General features: G+C 29.6%; 1 protein-coding gene across 2 annotated transcripts; it reads left to right on the forward strand.

Moving 5' to 3' along the window:
- The first annotated feature begins 29 nt into the window (after positions 1–29).
- Positions 30–17,293, forward strand: LOC143071888 (dynein axonemal assembly factor 11-like). 2 transcript variants are annotated; one of them, XM_076246564.1, is made up of 17 exons: positions 30–128; positions 1,268–1,361; positions 2,174–2,247; positions 2,436–2,513; positions 3,099–3,195; positions 3,537–3,612; positions 4,115–4,165; positions 4,745–4,804; positions 5,981–6,090; positions 6,398–6,469; positions 7,131–7,220; positions 8,545–8,619; positions 9,105–9,170; positions 13,479–13,548; positions 13,913–14,008; positions 14,924–15,000; positions 15,987–17,293. In XM_076246564.1, exons 1-17 carry the CDS (start codon positions 119–121, stop codon positions 16,168–16,170), a joined length of 1,380 nt encoding a protein of 459 aa, XP_076102679.1. In that variant the 5' UTR covers positions 30–118; the 3' UTR covers positions 16,171–17,293. The 2 variants fall into 2 exon arrangements, with proteins under 2 accessions (XP_076102679.1, XP_076102669.1); XM_076246554.1 differs by lacking the exon at positions 30–128 and adding an exon at positions 387–498.
- The last annotated feature ends 505 nt before the right edge of the window (positions 17,294–17,798 follow it).

Consider the following 17,798-nt stretch of genomic DNA (forward strand, 5'->3'; position numbering starts at 1 on the left):
TAGATAAAGTTTGAAGAAAAGATTGAGATTCTCCCTTCAGTGAGGTACTTCCGCTCAATAGTTTATATTGACAACAGCTCCAGTTAGAACATGTAGCACAGTTTTACACATATACACAATGGTTCGGAGTAAGTAGAAACATATAAAGTCTATTAGTAAATTTCTACAAAGTTTATGTTTTCAAATAATTCCCTTTTGAAATTGAAGTGGGAAATACAGATATCCTCAGAAGCAAATAAAAAAATGTGAAGAATAATAGACTCATAATAGCCATGATTTATTATCTGAATGATTTCTAAATTTTACTTTCTAAAGATCTAATTAAATAATAGAACATTTTAAAAAAACTATTTCCCTAATGGCGAAACTAAAAATAAAGTTTGAAGAAAAGATTGAGATTCTCCCTTCAGTGAGGTACTTCTGCTCAATAGTTTATATTGACAACAGCTCCAGTTAGAACGTGTAGCACAGTTTTACACATATACACAATGGTTCGGAGTAAATAGAAACATATAACGTCTATCAGTAAATTTCTATAAAGTTTATGTTTTCAAACAATCCCCTTTTGAAGTGGGAAATACAGATACAGAAGCAAATAAAAAATGTAAAGTTACTTCGGTACAGGTCCTGGTCAGTTCGGCACACGAACATTCATTTCGACACCCATGATTGATATAAACTTCTACCTTTTCAGGCTTTTGCCATTAAACTATGTGAAGACTGTTTGTCATATTTTTATAATATTTTCCCTCAACATGCTCAAGGTGTCACAGAAGTTCCAACAGTATAAATTTATTTCAAGATTTATACTCTGACGTCCAACAGCTGTTTTGCCAGACAAGCTGAGGGAAAATATGTCGGGGGAATTTTATTTTTCCTTTTGAAATACATGTGTGTTAACAAATGGGTCAGCATTGAATCTTATTTTTATCAAAAGGAAGACAGTCATAATGTAATAAAAAATTGAATTTAATCTAAAAAGTGCTACAGTACAGGTATTCGAGAAATTGACAACTGTGTGGAATGTGTAAGCCTAAAGGTAGGTATTAGATGAATTTATGAGATAATCATCAGACATGTTAGAGAAACAGATGATTGTATACATGGTATAGTTACTTGGGAATGATCTGTTTTAAAATCCATGTTAAGGACTCATTAATATAACTTTCCCAATAGGATAATTTTGATATTACAAACCAATGTAAGAATCTATATTTACAAAATTATGTAACAATTCTACTTAAATATATATGTTCAATCATTTCAGTTACTGAAAATTTGGTTCGAAAGAAAGCTGAGCACAATGACCTTGAAATCTCAACATTGGAAGAAGTATCTTTACACCAACAAGATATAGAAAAGTATGTAGTTTTTATTTATGATTATTTTAAATAAAACAGATAAGGGTTTAAAAGACAGCAACCCAGCAATAAATTGTTCAGACAGCAATAGAAATGCTAGCAAACTACCTGATTATCAACAATGAACATGCATCCAAATCATAAGGATAGCTCTATAAAATGATGATGTTTCAGAGTTTTCAAAGGACTGAAATTAAACTTTACATTTAATAAGTTAACAAAATATACATGTGTTTGCACATTTTAGATTGTACAAAAAGAATTGTTAACAAATGTGGTATTGGCCTATGACTTTGGACAGGGCATAAGTACGTTATAGGTTGAAACAAAAGCAATATGGCAACTAAAGACACAAATAACTAAATGAAATCTATTTAGAGATAGATGTCCATACAAAATGTAAAAAAAATTGTTGATGTTTTTAACAGACAATTAATTCCACAAAATTAGGGAAAAAAGCATTTAGATATATATATATATGACAAATATCAACACTTTTAAACATGACAAACATTTCAGGGTTACACTATTTTTTTTAGATCTCAACTCTATCCCTTTTTGATCAGAATTTGTTGATCACATTGTACCAAAGAGATGTTTGATATATAAAGGAATCATACAAGTAAACTATAGATACTGTAAAAGCAGTAGAATTTATAAGGAAGTTCTTGTTGATATCTTTCCTTTTTCATATTTATATTACATGAAAACAGATTTTTGTTGTTTATTAAGTTAGACTGATATAAAAAAAAAGTATGTTTCAATTAAATAATTTGTTTCAATATCTTAAGTCTACACTTTTTATATTTCAGAATAGAGCATTTAGACAAATGGTGCAGGGAGCTGAAAATTTTATACTTACAAAGTAATCTCATTCCTAAAATAGGTAGGTGATATCCAAATTTAGCTAGAGAAATAGACATGTAAACTATAAGACATTTCATTTATTATTTCATGTAGAGTAATACAATAATTGGTATTGTAAGTAACCTATACATTTGTATATATGCTTTAATGTTTTACTGTATTTTACATCAAGATAAACCATTTCAATGTCTAATGTTCTTGTTTCAGAAAATGTTGGAAGGTTGAAAAAACTGGAGTATCTCAATTTAGCATTGAATAATGTGGAGAAAATTGAAAATCTCTCAGGTAAGGTTGATACTGGTCTTCATTGACTAGAATTGCCAGTTTTCCTGCTTACTGTTTAAAACAGTGTTTGTGGAAAGGTGCGCTTTTACAATCCTTAAAAATTACTAAAAGAAGCATTCAGTTATTGTTAAATTTTTTGCTAGGACCATGAAAACAAGTTTTTCTTTTATTTACCTGTGCACTTTATTGTGGAAGCTCGTATCATCATGAAAGATACATTCATTTAGAAATGTTGGTTGATTTCAGAATTATAAAAAAATTGATGTTAGCCAATCATAATAACAAATTATAATGAAACATACATGTAATGTAATTTTTTGAATGTAACTTTTTCTAGCATACCGGTAGTTGTCTTATACACATAACCCAAAATCACAAGATAAGGATTTCATATGATACCTCATATTCGTAATTGAGTTGGTTTACATTAATCAATGAAAAGTGAACTTTTTGAAAATATTCTATGATGATATTGGTATAAATTAGGATTTGGAGTATTTACATCAGTTTTATCATTGTACAAAAATAATATCAAGTGTACTGTTCTTGAAAACTAATGTTTTTTTTATTTTAAAACTTTAACAGGTTGTGAGTCTTTACAGAAATTGGATTTAACAGTTAATTTTGTTGGAGAATTAACGAGCATAGAAAATTTAAAAGATCTAGTTCATTTCAGGGAATTGTAAGTTATACTTAATTTTATCTTCACAAATTTTATTTTAAATGAGTCTCAATATTGACAACTTCTCCTGAAAGGGACACATAACTGGATTCTAGATCAGTTTTCAAAATAAATTTTGACATATCTGTGTTATTGCCTTCATTTATTATTGCGATTTTATTTTTTTTCAATATTGATAAAAATCCTATTTAATTCATACTATATATTTCAAAATGCATGTTAAAGTCATTGAGATTACATGTTGTTTTAACCCTGTCTCATTTGTCGCAATAATGAAATCGCAATAATTTCAGAATTTGTACTACCTAATAAATTAATTGTATGTATTACTTTAATTACAGGTATCTGACAGGTAACCCTTGTACTGAATATGAAGGTTACAGAGAATATGTTATAACAACATTGCCACATCTACAGGTCTGTATAAACTGTTTATGGCTAAAAGTTACAATTTTATATTGTGTATAAGTATGCCTTCACAACAAAATAGATTTACAACCTAAAAGAAACAGACTTGTATTTGTTAAACTCTTTAATACTTATAAACTTAACATTATGTAAAAAAAATCCCCAAAACTGTAAAAGTTAGTGAATTGATTGAATTCGGTTATTTCTACTAGATTTAGGATTAATAAACTCAGATTAACTTTCTGATACACAGAAATTTCAAAATAATTATATAAGTTTACTGCTATAGTGCATAACTACACACAGTAAAACACTGATATTAATGTATACTAAACCTTAAAATAAAGAAAAATGTACTAAGTTGCTGTTTTCAAACTAGTTAATTTGCTAAGAAATTCCAATTTGAACAGAATAGTTCTTGCAAGAGATAACTCTAGTAGTTCACATGGCAATAAACGTGTATAACTTGTGTGATAATCTTTATACATCCTTTTCTGTTATCTCTTTTCAGATGTTAGATGGGCAAGCTGTAGACAAATCTGAAAGGATTTTAGCAAAACAGGTATGAAATGATTCTATTTATTTCAATGTTTTTTGTTAAAACATTGAAACAAACAAAAAGTTACATCTACAGTATATAGCTTCAAGGATTAATGAATGAACTTTGTAAATCTGTCATTTTCCCAGGAGGAAAGATACATACATGTAATACAATGATGTCTGCATAATGGAATTTAATATTTAAAGAAAGCTCTTTTCTACCTTTTTAACAAAAATATGGTAGACATGAAGATTTTATTTTCTGCACCTTTCTTATATGAGCCAAAGATGTATAAAGTCAACACATGTTTTCTTTCATTAGGCTAATAGATATATACCAAAATCTTAAGACACTTCTGAATATACACCTTATCACTATCCATTATTACTGGCAGATCTTCCTTTTAAATTTGAAGGTCATAAGAGAACATGTCTTATGCAGCAATGCAATAGTGATTGTTGTTGACGTCAATAGTTCAGGTGTCATAGATAGAGTAATAAAGTTTATTGTAACTGATAGTTTGTTGATGTGGGCTTATGGCAGCTCATCACACAAGTTAATGTCTTTATCAGTTAAATTTCAAATACATCTGTTTTTAAGGACTATGCAGAATTAAGAAATAAAATAATTAAACAACAAGAAGCACACAGAAAGAAAAGGGTAAGTAAAATATATTTATTAGTATGAAGAAAAATAATTCGGATTTGCAGTCAAAACTGATGTTATGGTCACCTCTATTAAGCTTAAACCTGCCATGTCAGGTCACCCTCTTCATGTTCCAATTTAGTATAACATATTCATTTTGAACTTCAAATCAACTGTCAGCACTCTTATAAGGTCAGTTTCCCTGGTGATCTTTTCTATAAAGTTTCATATAGACTGTATGTCAATGGCACAACAACCAAAGTATAACAAAGACAAACAGAAAGCTTTAGATAATTCATTGAAGGATGATTGTAAAACAAGATATAAAGGTACGACAAGTTCTTCTTCTGATGAACCCTGCTGTGAATAAGACTGACACACTGACCCATAACTTATACTTTATTTTGATTTTGAGTCATTTACCTTTAAGTCCAAAAATATTATGCACTTAAAATAACAGAGGCAACAAATGTTGATTTTAAAGTTTCTGATTTTCCTTCCAGAGATCAAACTAAAACATTCACAAACTTGAAGTTCTTCAAGATCACTTGAGTCATTAACACCATGGATAACATCCAATACCATAGATAACATCTAATAAGTTTATTCTTGGATATCAGAACAAAGATATATTTTAACCATATTTCAAGCATAATTTATAGGGATATCTGAAGTGGAGGGGGCATTAAGTTTTACCCTTGTTTTTTTTTTATTTAAGTTAATCAAAATAAAAGATTGAAGGTTTGTTTTTTCTCATGAGATGAGAATGGGATCAATGTTAAAGAGAAATTGAAAATTAAGCAGTTGATCCAATGAAAATGTATTCAACTTAAAAAAAGAATTAAAAAAAAATTGGAGCAAAATCCCTATAACCCTTTACTCCATAATGACGCCTTTTGACGCCTGTGTAGTACCTCAGTTGAAACACTTTGACTACAAAATGTCTGCATCAGACTTAAAAAAATTAGCATCCAATATGAAAAGGATATTCATAAGAATATCTGATTTGAATTTCATTGATGAAATATTCATTTTCACAATGCATTAATACTTTAAACCCGATGATTTTTTTTTTATTAAAAAAATCCTATGCAAATCAAGTATGTAAGAAAATAAATTCCATGGAGGAAAGGAATAAAGCAAAGTAAAACAAACTAAACATTTTTCAGTATTTTATTTTTATTGGCTTAGGTAAAACAAAAACAAGAGGCAAAACTCAAAGAGGAAAAGAAAGAACAGAAAGAAAAGAATGAAAAGAAACCTGGATTTGATGGTAGATGGTACACTGATATAAATGAAAGGTACATGCTAATAGATTGATTTTAAGGATAGATGGTGCAGTATGAAAATGAGAAGAGTTTGATTAACAATGAGACTACTATCCAAAGGACAAGAGTGTAAGCAATTATGGGCCATTGTAAGGCCTTCAATAATGAGCAAAAATCTTCACCTTATTATAAGCTATGAAATGCCCTTTTATTGGCCAATAAAAGATTAGCATTTGTATGAATGAAAATTGTTGATTGAAATGAAAGCTGTTTTTAATTATATGAACTATTACAAGCAGCAAGCAGTGTCCAAAAAGCTTTTCACACATTTTTATTTCAGTGATAAGAAGAAAACAGAAGACAGCGAATCACAGGTTGATACTTTAGAGAAACAGCAAAAGCAAGATCAAGAGTAGGTGTTTAGATATGTTTTATGCTGCATGTTTTTATTTTACTGCAAATCAATTTTTTTATCCACTATGACAAGATATTTAGTGTTTTTTTTGTTTTTTTTTAAATGTACATTAATTTTAGATTATATTTAAGAAATAATGGATGCAAGCTATTCTTTATTGTAGTTTTAACATGGGTAGGCATTATATTCAGGATTATTTTTGCCTGAGCGATAGTGATCATTGAACAGGCAGCATGAACGGTTGTCGTATCTAGGTCAAATATGTCAATTGCGAATTGTAACACATTGTAGTGATAATAAATGTACTAGTAAACAACATGTGCATCATTTGAGAGTTTGAAAGTGTTTTAAGTTAATGAAATATATTAAATGCATGCCAATTTGATAAAATTCATTTTTCTGCAGTAGTCAATAAATGCATGTGCAAACATTTAATTTTTTTTGTGGATTTCGAGCATGGGTTTATTTACTAAAGTGCAAGAAGCATGGCATATTAGAATTATATTCAATCATAAAAAAATTAGGTATTTTGATTTATATAGCAAACAACCAAAGTTAAGAACCATGAAAATAGGAAATTATTTTCAAACCACAAAGGTGATACCTACCAAAACGATATATCCATAATTGATATTTTTTACCTTTGCGTTATTTCTAGGTTTTGGGAGGAGAAAACAGAATTTACTCCAGAATCAAGAATTGAAGTCCATAAACAGATGGAAAAACAGAAAGCTCGAGAAAATACAGAGTATGTTACTGATACTAATTTTATTATGATCAATTTGCATATACCAAAAAATACAAGCATTACTATTATATTTGTCAGAATATGGTCAGTTTTTTTTTTAAAATATAATTAGTTTAGAATTCAATTAACTTCCCTGAATCAGGGGTGTGGAAATGCTATGCCCGACTCGTACATTTTAACACCCGGACAAGTAATTATTTTTGTCTTGGTTGCCCGTGGACAAGTAAAATAATATACAAGACAAAGTTCAAATTCAGCAAAAATATAGGATTGATTTCATGTTTAATTTATGTAAAAGAAACCAATAATCAGCGAGTAAAAACATATATTTATGTATAAACATCAATGTTCATGACAATAATATAACTCCGGAAATAGATCGATTACCAAAATGAGTAAAAATAAGTATGCAAACCCGAGTCGCGTAATATTGCATTTGCTTTGTCCTGACCCGGGATCGTCGATTATGTTTTATCCACTATTCACAGGAAGTGTCATTTCTTATGATTTTGAATCGAGATTCAGATTGATGAATACTTTTAAAATAAAACATCGGGCAAGCAAGACAAAAAGAATGACGATTCAAGTCGAAAGCATGAAACGCAAACGGAGATGGTCAAGGTGTATATAAAAAAATACGGAAGCGAGAATATCAGACATCATGAATATCAGAATACCCCTTGGAAAGAAATCTAGATAAGTGGTAAATAGAAGTGTTCAACTACCAAGAAAAAACCAAGTGTGTCAGTTGATAGAAATAATAAGTTAATCTATTATTTAGTTTCCATTTCTTCACTCACTGTTCTCTAAATTTAGTATATGTAGTGTACCTACTGGCTACAATTTTTATTAAAAAAACAATGCTGCAAACTTGTCCTTTACATGTCATTTCATTTAGTTGGTTTGCTTTTGAGTTTCTGTCCCATTGATGTTATAAACCCATTTCCAACATTCCTTAATTTCTACACATTAAAGCAATTGATCATGTTGATTTCACTGATTTGTTTGGGATGCAAAACAGTGCTAAGAATCATATATTAGCTAACAATAAAATACTTCAATATTTATTGAGACCATCAGGGCAAGTAACTTTTTTTCCAGACAAGTGAAATTTACAGTTTTACTTGCCCAGGGACAAGTGCTCACAACAAAAATGTCCACACCCCTGTGAATCATTATATTAAATACAGAAAAGAAATATCACTTTCATATGTAATATTATGATAATAATTAAAGATGAGAAAAAAACTCATAATTGTTAAAGTAGTATTTCATCATGCAATATATATTCTGTATGTTAAACCCTGCTTCTGTAATATTATAGTAAGAAAGAAGAAGAAAAAGCTCCAAGGAGATTGTTTGCAGATGATGGCCGACCTTTAAATGTTAATGAAGCAAAGTGAGTAAATGATAAGTTGATTTCCATAAAGGAAACAAAGAGAAAACAAACAAAAAATTGTATTTGATATAAGCTTTCCAATTTGATCTAGTTTTGCTAGTGATGCTCTATTTAAAAATAAAAATAAATGATAACAATGGAGGCATTCAAAAATGTTAAGACAAAACAGGGAGAAACAAAAAATGGCCTTAAAAAGATGACAAGACAATACAATACATAATAACATGTGCTAACCCTTGTCTGTAATCCAGGATGTCTTCAACTTTGAACATATTTCAATCTTTATTGGAAAAGAAATTAAAAAAAAAATATTCAGCTTTGAAACCAGAGAGTCTTTTAGGACCAGACCATTCTTACAATATACAATGTAGTTATAACTCTTGATAATATGTCCTGTCAACAAGGAAATCATTTTCATTGAAGGCTTTTACAGTTTACAGTTTATAGATTATCTATCTAAGTTTTTATATGTATTAATTATATAGAGTGGACTTTACACTGACTGAAGATGAAGAAAATAACCAGTTTATCTTAGACATTGCAGTTTTCAAGTAAGATATTTTTAGCATACTTTATGTATATTCATCCATGTTCAATCATACAAATATTCTGAGACAACAATATCTGTTTTTCCTGGCATGGAAATTAATAATTGGTTCAGGAATCATCAACAATGACACAGATGGCATTAGTTGTTATATCAGTGAACCTAACAAATTATCAGATAAGTCTTAGGTTTTCTTCATTAAAAAAAGATTTTTTTCTAGCACGATTTATTACCTTTTAAGTTCAACATTTAGTCCATGTTTGAAATTCTGAAAAAAACGGAATATCCAAAGGTTAAGTATATCATCCTTAATATAATATTTGGAATTTTGTTCATTTAAAAAAAAAAAACACTTTTGCTTCTTTGCATGATTCATTTTTACTTGTGATATCAAAATAATTACAGGAGCTTGACCAGGCCATTCATTAGGGGGCTGTACCCGGTACTTTTACCCTCCTATGCTATTGACAAGTACCGCCTAAATGTAGGAATTTTTATATAAGATATTCATGGAATAAATTTAAAAGTACCACCTAGAAACGTGGAAAGTACCAGTCAAAATGAAAGATAATGAAACCCCTGAGCTTCTGTGATATACTTAATTGCAAGTTGCAAGATAATTTAGTTTCATATGTAAGTTTTGGCTGTAAAAGCATTCCTTATGTATGCGTGTCGAAGAAGGGAAAAGGACTCATGTTTTGTTGTTGAATGCTATAAATTTTTATGGGTTGAATGAAATAATGAATCTTGTCAACTGCCTTAAAAAAATGTTCAGAAGCACCTGAATGTACTGTTGAATCAATAATCTCTTCAAATGCCTAGTCTATATCTGACAGGATATCGGAAATTTTTTCAGGACTTAAAAGTCAATTTATTTTTTTCAAACTGTCTAATTCCTACCTGAAGTCACATACAGATTAGGCATAATAACAATTGTTGAAAGTAATTGCATCATAAACATAAAACATAAGCTTTATTAAATTTATACTTGTGAAACTGTTTTTAAAAAAGGATCATAATGGTGATACTCATGTAATTTGGCATCCTATTATTATATATATAGGGGATAAGGGTCTAAATCATTTTTTTTTCTTAATATAAGATTTCACTATATTGTTCTATAAATGAAATTACCTAATACTTAATAGAAAAATAAAATAAAAAAGTGGGGTCACCGTTCATTAACGCTCACAATCTGCCTTTGAAAGAAGCATACATTTTTGTAAAGGTACTTTTTTTCTGTTGAACTAATAGGAGAAAAAGAGGTAATATCAACAAAAAAAAAAGAACTGAATTACAGATATCGCTAAAATTTTACAATAGTTTAGTTTAAGTACAGCCTATTTAAAAATAATAAAAAAAAATATAGGTCACCGATGAGTTAAAAAAGATATTTCAATTTAAATGCCAACCAGATGCTCCGCAGGGCACAGCTTTATACGACCGCAGAGGTTGAACCCTGAACGGTTGGGGCAAGTATGGACACAACATTCAAGCTGGATACAGCTCTAAATTTGGATTGTGATTAAATAGTTGACACAGCATAGGTTTCTGACACAGAATGAATGTGGTCTAATGAACTTAAAATTTTTTTTTTGCCTTTGAGCAATTCACTATGCTGTTGAATATTAATCCTCTCAAAAAAATGTTTGAAGAAATTTTCTTTTTATTTATGAAATCTGAAATGAGAAAAATTTAACACCCCCCCCCCCCCCCCCATTTTTTTTTCTCATCCCCCTTTCCCTTTTTCCAAAACTGATCTCAATTCAAATTTCTAATGGAGTTTGCAACAATAACTACTCATTTAAATACATCATAAAATATTAAAATGTAACAAAAGGTGCTTGTTATCACTGAATGGTAAAGATTGTTTTAATTTATCAGTTGGTAGTAAAAGTGAATATACATTGTATAAAACAATGATTTAAGTTGACTCAACTACTATTCTGGACAAAGAAAAATAACTCCAATCAATTGAAAATTTCTTGCTATTGCACAATATTGTGCAATTAGATATTTCTGGCTATTGTGCAATACTGTGCAATTGAAAATATTTGCTATTGCACAATACTGTGCAATTGAAGATTTCTTGCTATTGCGCAATACTGAGCAATTGAAAATTTCTTGCTATTGCACAATACTGTGCAATTGAAGATTTCTTGCTATTGCTGAATACTGTGCAATTGAAAATTTCTTGCTATTGCACAATACTTAATATAATAATTTTGGATCCTGATTTGAACCAACTTGAAAACTAGGCCCATAAACAAAAATCTAAGTACATGTTTAGATTCAGCATATCAAAAAAGCCCAAGAATTCAATTTTTGTTAAAATCAAATTTAGTTTAATTTTGGACCCTTTGGACTTTAATGTAGACCAATTTGAAAACAGGACCAAAAATTAAGAATCTACATACACAGTTAGATTTGGCATATCAAAGAACCCCAATTATTCAATTTTTGATGAAATCAAACAAAGTTTAATTTTGGACCCCAATTTGGACCAACTTGAAAACTGGGCCAATAATCAAAAATCTAAGTACATTTTTAGATTCAACATATTAAAGAACCCCAAGGATTCAATTTTTGTTAAAATCAAACTAAGTTTAATTTTGGACCCTTTGGACCTTAATGTAGACCAATTTGAAAACGGGACCAAAAATTAAGAATCTACATACACAGTTAGATTTAGCATATCAAAGAACCCTAATTATTCAATTTTTGATGAAATCAAACAAAGTTCAATTTTGGACCCTTTGGGCCCCTTATTCCTAAACTGTTGGGACCAAAACTCCCAAAATCCAACCCAACCTTCCTTTTATGGTCATCAACCTTGTGTTTAAATTTCATAGATTTCTATTTACTTATACTTAAGTTATGGTGCGAAAACCAAGAATAATGCTTATTTGGGCCCCTTTTGGGCCCCTAATTCCTAAACTGTTGGGACCTCAACTCCCAAAATCAATCCCAATCTTCCTTTTGTGGTCATAAACCTTGTGTTTAAATTTCACTGATTTCTATTTACTTATACTAAAGTTATTGTGCGAAAACCAAGAATAATGCTTATTTGGGTCCTTTTTTGGCCCCTAATTCCTAAACTGTTGGAACCAAAACTCCCAAAATCAATCCCAACCTTCCTTTTGTGGTCATAAACCTTGTGTCAAAATTTCATAGATTTCTATTCACTTAAACTAAAGTTATAGTGCGAAAACCAAGAAAATGCTTATTTGGGCCCTTTTTGGCCCTAATTCCTAAAATGTTGGGACCAAAACTCCCAAAATCAATCCCAACCTTCCTTTTGTGGTCATAAACCTTGTGTCAAAATTTCATAGATTTCTATTCACTTAAACTAAAGTTATAGTGCGAAAACCAAGAAAATGCTTATTTGGGCCCTTTTTGGCCCCTAATTCCTAAAATGTTGGGACCAAAACTCCCAAAATCAAACCCAACCTTCCTTTTATGGTCATAAACCTTGTGTTTAAATTTCATAGATTTCTATTTACTTATACTAAAGTTATTGTGCGAAAACCAAGAATAATGCTTATTTGGGTCCTTTTTTGGCCCCTAATTCCTAAACTGTTGGAACCAAAACTCCCAAAATCAATCCCAACCTTCCTTTTGTGGTCATAAACCTTGTGTCAAAATTTCATAGATTTCTATTCACTTAAACTAAAGTTATAGTGCGAAAACCAAGAAAATGCTTATTTGGGCCTTTTTTGGCCCCTAATTCCTAAAATGTTGGGACCAAAACTCCCAAAATCAATCCCAACCTTCCTTCTGTGGTCATAAACCTTGTGTCAAAATTTCATAGATTTCTATTCACTTTTACTAAAGTTAGAGTGCGAAAACTAAAAGTATTCGGACGACGACGACGCAAGACAACGACGACGACGGCAACATGATAGCAATATACGACGAAAAATTAAAATTTTTGCGGTCGTATAAAAAATGGCATTTTTGCATCAAAGGGAGATAATTTGAAGCTTTTGCAATGATATATACATTTTAAAAGTCATCTGGGGCCAAAATAAATTGATTTATTTGAATGAGTTTTGTACCATATGATAAAGTAACAACTAATAAAGTAATAAATAAAATTTGTAATAATAAATAAAATGTTTAATTTTTTTCTGAATTTTTATACCCTCGAGCCTCCTTAAGCATCTAATTTTGTACTAGTCAAGGCAAAGGACACTCTCTATGAAATAAAAAAAAATCAATCTAAATAAACTGTAGTAGTGTTGAAAACTGTGAACTTACTTCTGTAATGTGTCTATGACAGAATTTTTGAATAGATTTGAATTTTTTCCAGGCACATGGATACATCACTTGTAGATGTTGATGTCCAAACAAACTATGTGAAAGTTATAATGAAAGGGAAGGTAGGTAAACAAAATTAAAATGTGAAAAAAGGAGAATTGATAAAATTGCCAAACAGACAACTTTCAACCATAGTATAAATATTTATCTGTTGTCTGGTTTTCAGTGGCAATGAGAAATAGATAACTACAGATGTTTATTTCAAGGAACATCCTATATGTTGAAATTCAAAAGGGACTCATTTATAACTTTTTATGAGGATATATTTTTGTGTGTGATATAGAACAAATGTATATATTCAAATACAGAAAAATGAGACATTACCAGTAATTTTTTTGTGAGTCTGCCAAAAAAAGAAGAATACTAAACATTCTATAATTTATTTTATGTTATTTTACATTTAAATTGTAATGTTTATGGTTTCAGATATTACAGTTATGTATGACAGAGGATATAAATGCTGATTCCAGTTCAGCAAAAAGATCTCAGGTCACAGGTCATTTATTGATCACAATGCCAAAGGTATATTTTTACTGTAAAATCTATATTAATTATATAATTCATTACACTAAATAGAAACATATGGGCAAGGGACATAAGTTATTCTTGTTTATCAAACAAAATGCAAGGAACTTTTAAAGGGAGATATAACATAATCAGTTAAGATCATGATACATGGGAGATAATCCTATTTGAAGTATTATACATGGGAGATAATCCTATTTAAAGTATTATACAAGGGAGATAATCCTATTTCAAGTATTTTACATGGGAGATAAGCCAATTCGAAGCATTATATATGGGAGATAATCCCATTTAGATCATGAAACATAAGAGATAATCAGTTTGAAACACAACACATTACTGATAAGAACTGTATAGTACATCAAATACTTACATTTAGTATAAATTATGTACAAGTTGTGTTGTTTATTTCTCTAAGAATAGAATACATCAGGGTTTGTTCACACTTCATTAAGGAGGCCCCTCATGGGGGGGGTCCTAGTAATCACATAATCACCATTTTTTTGCCAATATAATCACATAATCATTAAATATTTGCTTATCTTTAGTATTCTAATAATCATAAACTAAAAATATAGTCCTAGGTAATCAAATAATCATGAAATATTTGGCTTAATAATCAAATAATCATTAAAAAAATGGCCAAGTAATCACATAATCAAAAACCCCATGAGGGCCCTCATTAAGATGCAACATAATCTCTTTCTAAATGTGAAAATGTTGTCTTTGTTAAAAGTTTAAAAATAAAATCTGACAAATAAATTTTATAGTTATTATTAGTATCATTCAATGTTAAATTTCTGTCATAAATCTTCATAAAAGTTATCGTTGGCTTAACATTCATTCTGATAATTTATTTGATCACATAAACATTTAAATAATGGAAATGAAAAATACATTTCTTTTTTTCAGGCTAAACCTCTCATTAAACCAAAGCATATAATTGTAAATAAAGATGAAAATAAAGAAAATAATGTGAAAGAAAAAAGGTTAGTATGGAGGAATAGAAATGTTGGTTCCATGTCAATTGAGAATGCAACTCCACATCACAAATAACTAAAAGATATCTAGATGTTAAAATTACTGTTAATTCAGAAATTATTGTGTGCATTTATTATTGCGATTTTGTCTTTATAGACTAAAACGAGATTTTATTTTTGCAATATTGAGTAAAAAAACCAGTTTAATTTATATAATAAAAAATCGAAATGTGAGTGTAAATTTTTGCGATTATAACCCTGTGTCATTTTTTGCAAAAATAAAAACATAGCAATAATTTCTGAATTAACAGTAACCAAATTCCTTATTATCTGACAGTTAGTGCTTTAGTAGTCTGAAAAGAGTAAAAGAACAAAAAAACTGAATTCTGAGGAAAATTCAATCAGAAAGTCCCTATTCACATGGCAACATCAAATGACAAAACACATCATACGAATGGGCAACAACTGTCATATTCCTGACTTGGTACAGGCATTTTCAAAGGTAGAAAATTATTCTATGTTAGCACAGTTTAGCATCTGCAATATAGGTACTTTATTTTTTTTCAACATCTACAATTATATCAGTAAACAAGAATCATCACTCTTATAACAAATAAATGTATTGCTGGATTTCAATACTTAGTCTTTTATTTCTTGCACAAGAGGAAGGTCCTAAATACATATTTTACAAGCTATAAGATGTAGGATCACAAACTCAATGGCTATCTCAAATGGAGACAAAGATTTCTCAAGAGAAGATAAACAAGACTTTATTTACTGTGAATTCATTTTTATTCGTGAGATACTAATTTTCATTGACTTTGTAGGTACAGGGAAAACCATTAATACAATGTTTAACAAAGTAGACATTTTCTATAGGTTTGGCAAAACCATCAATCAAATATCCAGAAATTATATTTTGTTTCTGCTTTTCACTAAAATAAATGAATAAACAGTACTCTTCTTCTTTGTTAACATAAACTTTGTCTTTGTAGGAAAACTCATGAAAAACTAGAAGTTGACAAAAAGGCACACAAGACAGTTGACATTGCTAATATTGTGTCTAAAAAAAGTGATAAAGTTAAAGCACCATTTGGGTCAAAGGTCAGAGAAGCTGCCAAAGAACGACCTAACAGTGAAGACTTTGTTGATGATTTAGATGTACCTCCCCTGGAGTAATCTCCCTTGGAATGAATTGTGTAAATTTTAACAAAGAAAAACAATGTGTTCATTGTACAAATTTAGCAACACTAAAATTCTTTTCTATTTTTGTAAGTTTAAAAAATTTCAAAGTAAATCATTTTTCTAAAGTTACTTTTGCAGAAAAGTTGTCTTGGAATATCAAGTTCAAAAATGTTAATTTATTGAATTGATGAAATATAATGGTAGTAGTTCTTTTAGTTTCTAGAAATCAGAAGTGTTATATACACATTGACACTTTAATTATGCATAATCATTAAACAAACATAGGAATGCTGTTTTTTTTAGGTGAAAGGACAACAATATTTGGTATATATAGGTACATTGCAAGGTTTTCAAATCTGCCCAACATTGACTTCATTTCATGGTTCACTTGACAATATTTAGTTTTATTATAAGATCATTCCTTCAATACTGTATAGAATAATTGTACGGTGAACATGCCAGTCTGACTGGGGTTATCTGACATTGACCTCATTGTCACTGTTCATTGGGCAACTTTACTTTCTGTGATTATTTCCTTAGATAGTAGATAAGATACCTTATGTAATAAGTCAAAGTTATTGAGTGAATAGAATGTTTGTAAGTTGTATATGTCTATCTGACAGGGTTCACCTGACTTCAGCCTTATTTTTCAAGTTTGTTAATAATGCTTTAAATTTTGCATCATTGCTGCAGTCTTGATCTTGAAGACTTTCAATTTTTTTTTAAATCTTATTCATATTATGTAAAGCAAGCATAATATTTCTATATCTGCCTGTTTTTGTTTTAAAAGTTTCATTGCTTACAGATAATCTTCTCACATACTATTTAGGCTATTGAAAGAAATGTTGTTTAATATCAATTTGTATCCACATTGTAAGAGATCTGATTCTATCTTATTGAATACTACTTTCTAGATATGACAATGTACAATTAAAGCTGAAGTATTATCTAAGAGGCTAATTTAGATTTCATTTATTGTTTTTTTAAATCAACAATTAAGTGTTATTATTGAATGCTGTCCAATAATCATCAAGACATGTTGACTCTAATTGTTATATTTATTTATAAAGATGTTTTTGAATGATTTTTTACCTACAATAAACTTGAAATAAAGACATTTATGATTTTTATATAACAATTCAAACCAGATCATTTATGATCTTACCTGCAACAAAATTTGCAGATTCCAAATCATAGGGATGTCCATCATTTTACTCTGGCGCAGCACATTATATGTATATTCAGGACATTAACATGATATAATTTCATATGAAAAAGCTTGCTCTGTATTAGACAAAACACAATGAGTTGTTATTTATAATATACCAAGAATAAAATGTTTGAAAAATTCAGGGCAAAAAAAAAAAGATAGAGGCAAACAAAGGTCTACAAAAATCTGCATAGAAAACTACAAGCCCTACTAAAAAACAGGAGTGATATCAGGTGCTCTGGTAGGGTAGGTTAATCCTGGCAAGTAAAATATCAGTGTTGTCACAATCCAGAAAGAAAGACAGGAGTGTTGCTATGACAAATGGTATCTGTCCATGGTCATCTGTTTCAGATATTCCCTAATAGACAACTGTAAATCTTTATCCAAATATCAATGGTTTAACAAACATGAT

Source organism: Mytilus galloprovincialis, chromosome 1, assembly GCF_965363235.1.
Source record: "Mytilus galloprovincialis chromosome 1, xbMytGall1.hap1.1, whole genome shotgun sequence".
Taxonomy (NCBI): Eukaryota; Metazoa; Mollusca; class Bivalvia; order Mytilida; family Mytilidae; genus Mytilus; species Mytilus galloprovincialis.

Excerpts from the sequence above, each read along its gene's own strand:
- LOC143071888 (XM_076246564.1), top strand. Across the intron at positions 6,470-7,130 it reads CAGCAAAAGCAAGATCAAGA|GTTTTGGGAGGAGAAAACAG; the intron begins GTAGGTGTTTAG and ends CGTTATTTCTAG. Across the intron at positions 9,171-13,478 it reads TTAGACATTGCAGTTTTCAA|GCACATGGATACATCACTTG; the intron begins GTAAGATATTTT and ends AATTTTTTCCAG.